General features: G+C 37.8%; 1 protein-coding gene across 1 annotated transcript in view; it reads left to right on the top strand.

The window, feature by feature from the left end:
• UBE3D (ubiquitin protein ligase E3D) overlaps positions 1-9,252 on the top strand; it is a 154,769-nt gene extending 145,517 nt beyond the window's left edge. The window contains exon 10 of the mRNA XM_063097388.1: positions 8,157-9,252. Within this exon, the coding sequence (XP_062953458.1) occupies positions 8,157-8,177 (21 nt within the window). The 3' untranslated portion in view covers positions 8,178-9,252. The remainder of the gene's footprint in view (positions 1-8,156) is intronic.
• Positions 9,253-14,194: the final 4,942 nt, after the last annotated feature.

Raw genomic sequence — 14,194 nt, 5'->3', positions numbered from 1 at the left:
ATTAATACTTTAGATGTGATCATGACACTGTGCTTTCATTTTTATAGTACTCTTTCTCTTTCAGAGATAAATGCTGAATTATATATGAAATAGGACTGGGATTTGCTTCAAAAGAGTTCCATGGCAGGAGTTTGGGTGAAGTAAGAATGACCATGAGTTGGTAATTATTGTTTCAAAGTAATAAATACATGTGGATTTATTATCTCTTTAGTAGAGAATATGTTAATATTTGAAATTTTTCACAAGTTAAAAACAAGCCACCAAAAAAAAAAAAACCAAAAACAGTTAAGAGCCCTGCAGATTGTTGGTGTTATGGGTTTACAAGAGAAGGAAGGCAGACATTTGGACAGGGCTAGATGACTGCTGGGATGAGCAAAATTGAGGAAGGAGCTGTCTTGCTGAGTTTGTTTATAGGTATGCCAGAAGGGAAGGATTGGTGTCCACTGATTTTTCCCCAACATTTTCTCTCTGCATTTGTTTATTAGCATCATACTAATGTTACAAACCTTGGGTTCCTGAGAGAAGGAATGAGATTATGCACACTTACCTCATATTGGGTCGTGGTTATCCAAAGATTCCCTACTGAGAGAGCCCATCTGGGCCCACTCTTTTTCCATTCATTTCTTTTACCTTAGAAAGATGAAGACCTCAAAGAAAAAAAAAAAAAAATTGGGGGAAAAATTTCAAAGGAATGTTTTACCCTAAATTGGTGGAAAATAGAACATTTTACATAAGTGTCTATAGGCCATATCTTTAAATATACCAAATGGAATAGTTCTGAGGGCACAGCAGGATCAGTGGAATACTTGTTTATATTCATAGCCTTTTAGCAATTTAGGTGTGTTAAAGACATTTAAAACAATATATGAGTTTCAAAATTTTTCTACTCATCAAAACAGTATATTTAAAAAATAGTATTTTTTTCTCGTGGGTTTATAACTTGGACAAGTTATGGTCTTTACTCTCATCAAACCAAAACTTATATTTTTGTGTCTCCTCTCAGAATTTCTCCAATCATGAAGAAATTATTTCACATTTTGCTGCAAAGGACCCCTAAATATTGTTACAATTGTAGCTCTCCGGTCATGAATTTCAGATTCCATTGAGGCAGGTAGAAGAAGGCTTTTAGCTAGGTAGGCTTTTACAGACATGAGTATGGGGAAGAGAGTGCCTATTGGGGGCCAGTCACAGAAATTGCAGTATCTATTGCAATCTTTGCAGAAGAAGAGTAATCTGTTGCAGAAGAGTGAAGCCCCATCTTACAAATGAAGAAACCAAGGCATGAAGGCTGGGCAGTCTGGCTATGTTGTCTCTGGAAGATATGTTCTTTCTTCTGTGCCAGGCTGATGCTTTCAGCTAAGCATTGGGCCAGCTCTGACTTGCACTGAAGTGTGCAAGTTTCTCAGCTAATCAGGGAGGACAACTCATAGAATTTGCATTTCTGTGGAAAGATGGCAAGATACAGGTCTCAGAGTGAACTAGAAGCCAGCAGCTTATGGCAGTTAGCTGATTATGAAGTATGCTGGTATTTCCCAACAAAATGTGCTTGAGCTTTGGTTATTTTTAAGTTTTCAGTGCCCCAGTAGCCACAAAAGTCCAGTCCACATTGTAAGACCTCCACATTGTAAGACGCTTATGATTAAGTGATTATAGATCGTATTTATGTCCATACATTCCCACTATTTTACAGAGTGTCTTGATGAATGACCATCCAGACTGTTCAGTTATCAAGTTGGATATATTTGCAAAGGGCCTAATTATTGTAAATTCAGCCAAATAGTTTCATGTATCTTTAGATCCATGGCTTAGTCATTAATCCTGTATTCGAAGTTGAATTTCTCAGGAGTGGATTATGTCAGTACTCAAGGATGTGCTGATCTGAACTCCTGGGAGTACTGCCCATTACACACCTTCAGAGACCCCCTACACAACCCTAACAGTGGCCTCTGGGCTTCAAGTTATTTTTCAAGTAGAAGTGATATTTTACAGCAAGCCACCTACATTTTTATATTTGCGAACACTATAAGTTTGCAGCTTTTTCTTCAGATGCAATATCTGCAATTTCCATACCTGTCACTGGTAGATGTATTGATACTTAGGGTAATATATGAAAAAGAAAGCTTTATTTAAGCCATAGTTACTTTATACAAAATCAGCCATTTGTGCTTCCTTTAAGCATAAACAAAGAAGCATGAATTTGTTCATGAACAGCAGACAGAGATGCATCTGCAGCAATATTTAAAATAAACATTTAGTACAGTAATAATAATAATGTCTTCATTTATTGAGGGCCCTATCTGTATCAGGTCCTGCTGGGCCATTTATGTCCTTTATTACTAATCCCCACAACCTCTGGTGTGTAGAACTGGAGGGAGCTGAAGTGCCAGAAGATCATTCAGCCAGTAGGCATTGGGGAGGGATTTGATGTCAGCTTTACCTGAGTCCAGAGCCTATAGTTTTCTGCTTTCCCACAGCCTCTAGCTATGTACCTCAATTCCTCATTTATAATTTAGGGACTAGATTACATATTTAATTCAAGTGAGTTTTGTAATGATTTATTGAGAGTCTATGCCTGATACTTAATTTCTTCGCTGCAATAAAAAACAGATTAACATTTATTAAAGAGCTTATGTAAATTATTTTAAAAATTTAAACACCCTGTTGATAGGTAAAGGAAAAGATCATGAACTCACAATTAACCAAAAAGAAAAATAGTATTAAACAAACATTTGGGTAAATGTTTAAACTCACAACAAATAAATTCAGACAAAAGCATTGTCATTTTTCTTTTATTAAATTAGCACTAATTAAAAAAAAAAAAAAGACCTAATGTTGCCATTATTAGTTGGTACAGCTCACTGGAAAAAAAATGAATCAAATTATACTAATATTCGTACCTTTCAACCTAGCAATCCCATTTCTGGGACTCTATCCTAAGGGAATATTCCAAAATATGGGAAAACATCTATAAACATGACAATAATTTTTCAGTATTATTTATGATCTTAAAAAGACCTGGGATCAAAACACCACTGTAGTCCAAAGCTGCAAAGGTACCACTGTTCCTTTTCTGCCAAGTTCCCTCCTGCAGATACCACATAGAAATGAGAAATTAAAAGGATCTTTTGATTTATGAGTGATAGTGTATTTATTGAGGCAGCACTGTTTTTCATCATGCATTTTAACACCCACCCATATTGGTATCTCAGAATTATTTCCTAACAAATATGTCTTGTGCTTAAGGCAGTGTATTTTTATGCAACACCTAAAGACTACTGCCATATAAATATTTACCTCATGGGTTTGCTATCATTAGTAAAGTTACTGGATTTACTTTCTGCAACTGGGAGCATCAGAACTGCTTAAATACTGCAGTGCTACAATAGCACCATCCAATGCCAACAATACTTTCCACAGTCCACTTATTCTGAAAGAAGTGATGAGAAGCTTATGTCTAGAACTTACTTGCTTTGTTGAAGAATAAGATCAAGCCCACTAACTGCTGCATTGGTCCATGTTTCCAGCCAGTTGTCCTCTTCTCTCTCCCACGCACAGCTCTCTCTTGTGGCACTTCTTGTACTATAAGTGTCATCGCTGGTTTTCGACTTAGATGTCTGCTAGAAAACATAACGAGGCTTCACTTAACTGTTTCCTGTGTTGATGAAAATCATCAAGCCTTTTAGTTACATGTGAACTATCACAGTGCATCCATGGCTTAAAGAAAATACAAGGTGAAGCTTTAAATTAATTTACAGACATCCATCTTACTTCTTTTTTCTCTACTTTTTAAGTTCTTACAGAATATGTGCAGAAACTTTGGGGTTGGAAGTCTGCACTGATGTTCCTTTAGTCTAGTGTTTCTGACCCTAGTTAAGTACATACATAATTGTTACCAAGCTAGAGAGACAGGATCTTCATCCTCATTATACTGCTTTTCACATTTTTTTGGTCTTTTGTTCTGTCCCTCCTGTTTGCTTATAATTCATTTGGCAAGCCAACATCTGCTAGTGGGAGCAAGTGTGTGCCAAATTTTGTGCCATGCCCGGTTTTATTGCCTCTCCTTGCCAACACAGTATTCAGAATTGGAGTAATAATTTCTTCCTTCAGGGTACTACCTCATAAGTTTCTCCTCCTTTCATAACCCAGGAATAGTCTTTTTTCTCCCAGCAGGTGTTAGGTGTTTGTCTCAAAGTTTTTCCACCTTATTGGAATCACCTCATTACTTGACTGCCTCCTCCACACCCATGTTAGCAGGACCAGGAATCCCTTCTTCTCAGTGTGGTCTGTGACTGAGACAATCAGTGGCACACAGGAGGTATTTAACGATTGAGTGAATTGAATGAGTGAAGCCAGGCTACCAGCCCAGAGGAGAGCAATATCTTATACTATTGAACCAACTCAGAAAGTTGAGTCCAGGTGACAACAGCATGGGCCTGATCAATGCTGAATCAGCGAGTTAGTAAAAACTACTTAATCCCAACGTTATTTTAAGACATCAAATATATTTGATAAATGCTAGAAAAAGTGATTTTTTATTATTTTTGTATTTACATTTATATTGTATGTTTTATTTTGTAAATGAAATTTGGATCCTAGAGACTGAATTTGATAATATAAGTTATATATATTTTTCTTTTTTTTTCTTTTTCCAACAGAGATTTCTTTTTTAAAAAATTGTAACAAAGTTAATTGTACATATCTGTGGGGTCCAGAGTTGAACATAAATACGTACAATATGTGATGCTCACATCAGAACAATTATTATATTCAATGATATGCACTGTCATTGCTATTTGTGGCTGGCCCTTTGCTCATTCCTCCTCCAAACTGGATCTGATAATATAAATTATATTTTATAATATAAAGCATAAACATAAAGGCAGTCTATTTCAAAACATAACTTTGAACATGAGCTATACCTAGACAAAAATACATATTTAAAGCATAGTTTTATTTTTTTACTTTTTTAATTCAACAATGCCCTTGAAAAGGAATGTTTGTATAAGGCTATGCTACTTATTGTAAAGAGTCCTTTCTAAAGCCTACAATTATTATGAAACTAACATTTTCCAGCATTTTACAGTTTTATCTGTCTTGTTTATCACACCCCAAAGCATGTGACTTTTCAAAAAAATGCTAATTTTATCTGTACAGTCTGCCTTGATAGCATATCTTTTTATTGATTGAAATTCCAAATCAATGTTGAGGAATAAGAAATTAACAAAGAAATTTGTTAACTAAGATAAAGGAACATTAATAAGCATTTAACGTGTTACACAATGTATTAAAGCATTACAAACTTAACATTTGGTCAGCTATTACATTAACCTGGACCGTTTATTGTGTTTTAAGAAGATCGTTTTTAGATGATGACTCAAAGCAAAAGGCATTATTTTTAGACATCTTAACTCCCTCTCCTCCCTTTTCATTACCAAGTGTCCATATTCAGGTGCACAGAACTCAGAGTCAAATCTTACAGCTAACATGAGAGTCCTGTTTTCTGTTGTCTTTAATAATTATTTATGCTTTGTACTTATATATTCCAGAAATGTAACAACCAACAGAGCTTGAAGCTGCAACTGTATTCATATAGTCTGAAAAGCTTTAAAACTTTTACTTTGGGGAATAAAACTAAAAAGATAAAATACAGAGATTTTTCTCAGTGTAGTGGAACAAAATAAAGTTATCCTCTCTTAAAATAAATGGCAGTTAGGAACAATTTTTCCTGTCATGGGTAAATGGTAGAGAACACAAAATCAGCATTTAAAATATGTTAACGCACAGTGTTTTAAATAAAAAGAATTGTACAGTACCTGTTCCCAAGGATGACTGCAATTTCTTATTAAGTCCTAAAAAATACATAATGTACTCAGCAGGCGAAACTATAAAAACTAGAGATGGGATAAAAAGACATACAGGTATTAAGTGAAATTTTAAACTTTTTCTTTTTTGGTGGTGGGCTCCATTGTGGATTATTTAATTTAATCAGCTCAGCTTCTTACATAGTTGTTCTGCATCTTGAGTTCATATTCACAGGCATGCAAAAGAAAAATCTTTTGATATTTGAGGCAGTACCAAAAATTGAAAGTCCCTAAGCCTTTGTAGTTTTCTCTCATTCATCTACAGAAGTGTAGTGGGAAAAGCATGGATTAGAAATCAAAATTTCTTTCTGAGCTCTCCATTGTCACTTAACAGCTTTGCTACCTGAGCAAGTTACTTAATTTTTCTGAGCTTCTGTTTCCTCATTTGTAAAAAAAAAATGTGTGTATATATATCAATCAAATACCTGCTTTAGTAAATCATAGGGCTGAACTGAGGATGAAAGGAGGCAAAATAGGCTAAATATGCCTTAAAATTTCAGGTAGGTCCTGTTATAATTCCCATTCTGCAAAGGACAAAAGGTTGAAAGAGGCTCTTTGTTGTGGGGGCTGTCCTGTGCATTGTAGGATATTTAGCAGAGTCCCTGGCCTCTACCCACGCAATGCCTCCTAGTTATTGACAACCAAACATATTTCACTGCTAAGTGTCCCCTGGTGTGCAAAATCGCCCTAAGTTGAGAATCACTGGCTGAATGACTCCAGAGCTAAGGTTCTGAACCATTTTCATAATGGCATTTATCAGTGTTACTGTTATGCTGAGTAGTTCCTGGTTGGAATACTTCATGACACAGCAATTTTCAGAATTAGAAAAGAAGTAACTGGGTTTCATCTATCATCTTTCTGTTTCTGTGACATTATCTTCTTTACAAGGTGATTAGCTTCCTGTTCCTATAAACTGTTCCTATAAAAGCAGAATATCACCTGCCAGAGGCACTATCCACAGTGAGCCCAAAGTCATACTCAACGACTTCTGGTTTCTCTTCCCTGCAATCTATAATTATTCTCTAACAGGCCCCACTGGTCTCTTGAACAGCCCCTCCTCATGCAGTATATTCATGAGCCTTAATATTCATTAGCAGCTGAAAGACAGGAGAAACACATGGATTTTCATAACTATTATCTCATTTGATTTTCACAATAAGCCCCTTGAGGTTTGTATCAATTGTCCGTGTTTACATTTTGTTTAGGAATCTTAACCTTTCTTCTTTGCCTGCTACTTCAACTTCGGTGTTCTCTTGATACAGAAACTCAGCAGGAAGTTGATAAGGAAACTCAGCAGGTGCCTTTCCTACCAGCACTGTATGAAGAGTAACATCCTTCTGAGTTACTCCACATAAAGCAGATGCTTTCTGCCCTGCACGACTCTTCCTTTTTCCTTTCTCCTTAATAGGGATCATTAAATACATGCCTACTTTGACTGCATTTGGGGACTTAAGAACCAGCTTTGCTGATGCTGTTGATAGGTGTCCTGTATTTCTCCAAGTAGAATGTCTTTACTTCTGTTACTCACCCCTCTTCCGTCAGAAAAAGGCCTAGTATGAGCTTCCCAAGCTTCCCACCCTTCCCCATCTCTCTCTCTCTACTCTACATTTGCCTCTCTTCTGGATATTGGCACAGTTCCCAATTTATTGTCACCTCTGGACTAAAACTTTCTAAAATTTATGATTCACTTTATTATGCTTGTTTCTCTGTTATCAAAACTATTGAGAAATTAGGTGCATTTGATCTGGGCCTCATTAAATAGTCTGCAAATATATTGCACATAAGCCTGTATGAATTAACTTTTTAAAACACTAGGTTTTAAGATGAATTGCTACTGACAAAAGCAATAAATGTAATTGAATGTGATTAAAAGTATCAGCATGACCTGAGGAGATGCTGGTGTAATTACCGACAGTGATGAGGACTTGGAATTGCATAGGAATCCTTAAGACTCACAATTCTGCTTATGAAAGGTCCAAAATAGTAGTTTGAACCCATGGGAAAGAGGATTGGATTGCTTCATGGCAGTATAACTTTAGTGTCAATTAACACTTTATTTTTTTTTCTTTAAAGTGCATATGAATCATTTTAATTACTATATGGTTCATTTAAAAGAAAAAAACTAATTGGTCTCTGCTATAAAATACAATGTCTGGCTTGACGAAGAGTCAGTTTTCTTTTTAGCTCAGCATGCATCCTTATTGACCAGACTTACCTGATTATCATTTGATATGCGTGCAACCATTTCATCATATTTTATAAGTAAAGCATTGTGGGGTTTTCTTTCTTTCCCAGGTGGCCTTTTTGAAGATGTAACTGTTGGAGTTGAGGCATTCTCCTGCCCCGGCCGACAGCTCTCCAGCACAAAGCACACTGAAGGCCAGCAGTCAGCTCAGTGGGCTTCAGTTACAAAGACAAGAACCAGAGCTACAGAATGAGAGCATTGCATTGAAGTTTTGAGTTTATTTGTCTGCATATGTTCTCTAAGAGTTAACTGTAGATCTTTGAAATCCCAGGGCTGTGAAGAAAGTCGTAGTAGCAGCTTGTCAGCAGGTTAAGATCAGTATAGAAGTTACATCTCTATTTCCCACAGAGAGGAATATTCAAATATGTGCTGTGTCAGCACCACCTGGAAGGATGTTAGCTAATGGAGACCCATCTGTCCTGTGTGGGATGCAGTGAGGAACTTCGCTGGTGCAACTGAATGTTAACTGCTGTAAGTCCTAGGAAATAAACTTTTAAAGAACTTTTCAGGTCCATTTAAAACAAATCTTAAAAAAAAAAAAAGATCTAGAACTATGTATACCTTTTTCAGAGGAAACGTTCAGTAGATGTTTGTTGAATGAGTGCTTATGAAATTAAAGTTTTCCCATGTATACGAATCTGCATGTGTCCCTTTTGTTATTTTCTTTACCACATGTTATTGCAAATTAATCAGTGTACATCACTGGCATCCTGTTACAGAGTTGTCTTAATCCTTGCGTATCAGAGCGGGTGGTGGGGAAACCACTGAGTGAGAATGAATGATGGAGCTAGAGTGAGTCCAGTGGAACACAGACTAATTCTACAGAGAAGGTTTGGGACTTGCCTAGAATCACATAGGTAGAATCAAAGTTGGGACTGGAACCAGGCAGATCCACCTCCTGTGCCTGACATCTGATCCATATCTCTCTGACGTGCTCCTTTCCAGCTTTGCATTCAAGAGGACAGTCTCTGGATTTGCAACAATTCCTGTTGCTCATCAAGACTATTGGCACTAATCCTAGTCTACTGACCACCTAACACCTCTTTCTTCAAAAAACCTGAGTTTTCTGTCCCCTAGTTTCTAACATCCTTAACACAAGTGTCACTTGGCATTATGACTTAGTGAAACTTCTATGATTTCCTCTTCCTTGTAGTTCAACCAAACACTTGTCCCACCAGCAGAGCACCGGAGTAGCACTCCTAAATCTGTAACTGGTGGGCTGACATAGCAATAAAATGTATCTGTTTGATCCTGCAGAGTCATTTTATTAAGCACAGTTTGAAACACTTAAGTTCTTTCAGTATAGAGCAGGGTTTCTCAACCTCGGCACTATTTGTGTTTTGGCCTGCATAATTCTTTGTTGAGGGAGACTGCCCTGTGCATTGGAGAATGTTTAGCAGTGTCCCTAGAGTCTACCTACCAGATGTCAGTAGCACCCCCCTTCTCATTCTCAGTTTTGACGACCAAAAATTACTGCAGATATTGCTGAGATTGACACACTTGCCCAAAACATTTGATAAAGCATCTGACCTGTACTACCATTCTTTAAAAAACATGGCTCCATTTTCATTCAGGAATAAATAAATTTGTTTTCAATCCTGTTATATATGTTAAGAAACTCATTTTCAGGGCCCCAATATTATTCTAGGGGTCTTGGTATGTAAGGTGCAACAAGCACAGTACAGGGTTTGTGTCCCAATTCTGCCTCAATAGACCCACCTGGGCAGCCTTTCTGGTCAGAATGAGAGCTGCTGACCAGATGGCAGCATTTTCTTTATTCATCTTTCTCCCCTACTGGGCAAAGCCTGACTAGTTTCTATAAATCCTTTAGTATTTTTATTTGATCTCTTTTAACATTTCATGGACTAAAACATTTTTCTCTTTTGGAGATTAAAAAATGAGAATGGTTTTCATAGCCATACTTTGCTTATACACTAATAGTGTTTTGGTTGCAAATTTCAACACATCACCTAAGACAGACCCAAATCATGAACACTATATTTAAAACAGTAGCAGCAGTAGATTGCCTATTTAGGGTTCTGGCAGAACCTTTCCTAAACTCAAGAGAAACAGGGCATGTCACCCTTTGCCCAGAACCCTGCCAGCCTAAGGAGGCCATGGCAAGCTTTTTGCAGATTTAAGCTAGGAAAGGAATTGTAGAAACAAAGCAGTTTGTAAGTGCCCACCAAATAATGAAATCTCCATTTCTTCACTAGAAACCAGTGAAGGGAACCAGTGCTTGTGGAAAAAGATCTCTCTGACTTGCACCTCCCCTTACATTTCCTACCTCCTCTCTGCCCCTCCCTAAGCAATACCATTTCTAGGAAGATGAGCCAGAAGTGCCAGCCTTGGTCACTCCTGTACTCCTTTTCGTGAATTAAGACTTAATGGTTGGTGACTCTGTGGCCACTTTACTTGAAACTTTTCTCATAGGATGGTGACATAAGTATTAAAGGTAGTCCTTGTTAGTTTTGTTTTATAATTGCACATATTTGACTCAGGAGGTATACCATCCACTATCCTTTCTGGAAAAAAAAAAAAAAAACTCAGTTACCCCCCCCCCCCCCGCCAATATTCTAAATAATAAACTCAATAACTATAAATTTTCAGAATTGTTAATGTAATTAAAAAGTTTAGTGGCAATGTTCAGAAAGAATTCTTGAAATAAAGTGTATAACATAACAAAGGAGTTGAAATAAAATTTCACATTTCAATAAATGTGAGACGTGTTGATGTCAAGAAGAGAAGAAAAAATGGCAGGCACAGGCACGTTGTGTAGGCAGAAGATGTTTATTGTTGATATTAAGAGAAAAACAAGTTGAAATGTATTTTTTAAACCTTAATGAAATCACCAGCAAATTGGAAATGTGTGTGTTAGGAACCACTAGAGGAAACAAATAGAACTTGATCAATAAACCACATTTCCTGTGTCTTTCCAACCCTGTGATAATTGTTCATGGCAATTATAGAAGAGCCGGTTTCAATGCTTGTGTTTATTTGTTCCCCTGTTCTGTATAGTTGAAGATGTCCTCTAAATAAAGGTTGCCACCTGTGGAACATCTGGTGGTTATATTTTTTACAGTCAATAAAGTGTTTCTGAAATGCCTGCTGTCATTAGACCTTCCTTTGGATAGTATTAAAATTAGAATCATTTGTAGAGGTAGGGCTAGGGCTCACAGACCCCTGGAGCCCACTGCACAGACTGGGTCACAAACCCTCCACACGCAGGTCTACAAGCCAGGTAATAGGAAAAGGTCCTGCGAGCCATGGGTGAAGAAATAATAGGCTTTATTCAGAGCTAGGAGCAGCCGCCCTAATATGGCTTCCCTGAGCGTCCTCAGAAGTGCCATGTATCCGAGCCGTTCGTCTTTTATACTCAAGTCCATAATCCAAAACACCTTCAGGGATGCAGAATCCAACCCCAGGCTGTGAGGAGCAGCATTGGAATCGCCCCACTGTCTGCAACTTCCATAGAGACGGAACTGCACATGCGCAATCACATTAGACAATAACAAGGAACAACTGCGCACGCGCATATTCACATCAGATGCTCCGCAAGATTCTGAACATCTGAGAGGCCCTGACCATTTTCTAAATTTTCCCAACATCACTGAAATTTAGAATGGAGGTGAGAAAAATCCCACGAGAAGAGAACCCTGCAAAGCACTGAATGATGATGCCAAAGCACTGGTGTTGACCCCGGTGGTTGTAGGAGTCCAAACAGGTTCCTCCCGATGAACGCGGTCAGAAAAGATGTCCTTGTCTAGATGAGGGAGGGTTTTATGTGGGCTTTAAGTGATGGTTAAGATTTGGAAAAACAGGAAGACGAGACACACAGGGAGAATGGCAGTTTGAAATAGTAAGAATATTTGGCTAGATTGGAGCAATTGAGATGGGACAGTACATGATAAGATAGGAAATAGTTCTTAAAGAGAGTGTTGAATGCTGTCATGAAGCTAGAGAACCTTCTTCCTTTCTACTTTTGCGTGTTCCAACACAACATGAACAGGAAATACAATTTTTGTACCCCTGAGGGCCTTTTGAGCTCTAGGATTTAGATACAGCAGTTGGTTAAGAAATGGCTCTAAAGTTGGACCACCTGGGTTGAAAAGCCACCTGTGTAATCTTCAGCAAGTTTCTTAAGCTCGTATTCAAAATGGGGTTAAAAAAAAAGTAGCATCTATCTCATAGGGGTTTTTGGAGTGTTAAATGGATTAATGCATGCATAGTGCTTAAAGCAGTACCTGGGGCTGGCTGGTTAGCTCAGAGAACAGCCTTGTAACACCGAGGTCAAGGGTTTTGTTCCCCGTACTAGCCAGCCACCAAAAATAAATAAAACAGCACCTGGCACATAGTGTGCAACACTTTTAAGTATAGTGATTTTTCTATGAATTTGCTCTCTCTGCCACCCCTCCTCCCCATTGCCTATGGAATTTACTTTCTAAGATTTTAAGCAGGAGAATAACATGAAATGATGCATTAGAAAAAGTAATCTGGTATGAGAGCACAAGGTAGATTGGGAAGAAGAAAGGAAGGCCTATTGTTGCAAAACAAGAGGCTTTCTAGTTCCAAAAAACTGCCAGAGAATGCCTTTACTAATAGCTTTGTCACTGCTTTCTCCTATTCTACTTTTAATTACTTTTGAAAGCCATTAAAAGTAGAACGGGCTGCATACTTTTCCATATTCAGTCAGCTTTGTTCTAATGTGGTATAAGAAAACCAATTCTAAGCATTTTCATAGAGACCTTTTTAAGAGTTCTTTTTCAGAGTCTTCTCTTGTGAGCAGAAAAGCTTTTGCAAAAATCTTTAAATGCGGAAAAGAATCCGGGCCAGAAGTTTCTGACCAAGCATCCTACGAGGATGCCCTCTGGACTAAAGTTCACTTTACCTTTTATGTGTTTTCCAAAAGTACTAGGAATCCTTTTTCCTTGTTCAGAGCCACTGGTTCTCAGGAGAACAAGGCAAAGAGTGTTCTCTGTGAACAAATCCTACTTCGTTATATTCTTAGGTTTCCCATGCTTTTTTCACCCTCACTTACGTTCAGCATTATGCTGTGGGTTCACAGCAGTATAAAACGAGTATCCACCAGCAATACTGCAGATGGGAAAGAATATGTTACTAAATTTCAGATAAGTGAGCACTTTTCTTCTTTGAGACTAATTCAGCATATTCTCGAAATGAATGAAGACCTAATGTTTTAGTAACCTATGTTTATGTAGTCCACTCCAGCAAAGGGGAGTAGACATATAAGGTCAATTAGTAGGAATAAACTATATTTCTCTGGTTTTTACCTTCACTTACTACTGAAAGTCCTGCAGTTCCCTGCAAAATACTCTCTAATTGTGTCTCGGGTGCCCTGTGGGGTGCCGACATGTATTATCTACCACCTATCATCCGCTTCATGGCATCTACCATTTTCTTCCCTTTTTCCAACAGCATCATTTGGTGCTGATGAACTCCATTGCTGACATATCTGCAGTAGGACTATCCCGTGTGAAGTGTGGCGCCTCTCCTAGCTGGCCTCCAAAGGAGCCAAAGTGTGCAGTCGTCTTTGAAATTTCCATAAGCCTAAGTTGCATTGTATAGGGTGCAGAAGGAGAGAGAAGGTCGATCTTTGCCATCTTGTGTTGTGGTTTGTGACATGGATCCAAAAGTGGATTGTTTCCCTGTAGCCCAGCACCTATAATTATCGTTTTTAGTAAAAGTTGCTCTTTTCAATTTCTTTAAATTTGAAGGCTGACCTCGATGACAAATTTTGAGTACCATACCTTCAAACACTAAAACCATTTTTCAACCAAGCCAATGTGCAGAATTCTTTTCGCTTTTAAAATGAGTTGCTCCCAGGAAGTCTCCTGGTCCAGTAAACAGACTCAGGTCAGAAATTCCAGATGTTAACTTTGGGTTCAAGCTGGGACTCCAAAAACAATTATATTTTTTGTCTATTCTACCTTTACAGAAGTTCTATAACATAAGCACTAGCCATTTTTTCCCTTTCTTTTTTAGCTTACAAGCAGTTATGTAGAATTACTAACTTTGTGGCTCTGGTTATGCTGAAAATTTGGATTTAGTTGATATTTGCAAATGCATT

Source organism: Cynocephalus volans, chromosome 5 (genome assembly GCF_027409185.1).
Source record: "Cynocephalus volans isolate mCynVol1 chromosome 5, mCynVol1.pri, whole genome shotgun sequence".
Lineage (NCBI taxonomy): Eukaryota > Metazoa > Chordata > Mammalia > Dermoptera > Cynocephalidae > Cynocephalus > Cynocephalus volans.
Note: the sequence above shows the minus strand (reverse complement) of the source record. Positions and strands in the feature narration are given on the sequence as shown.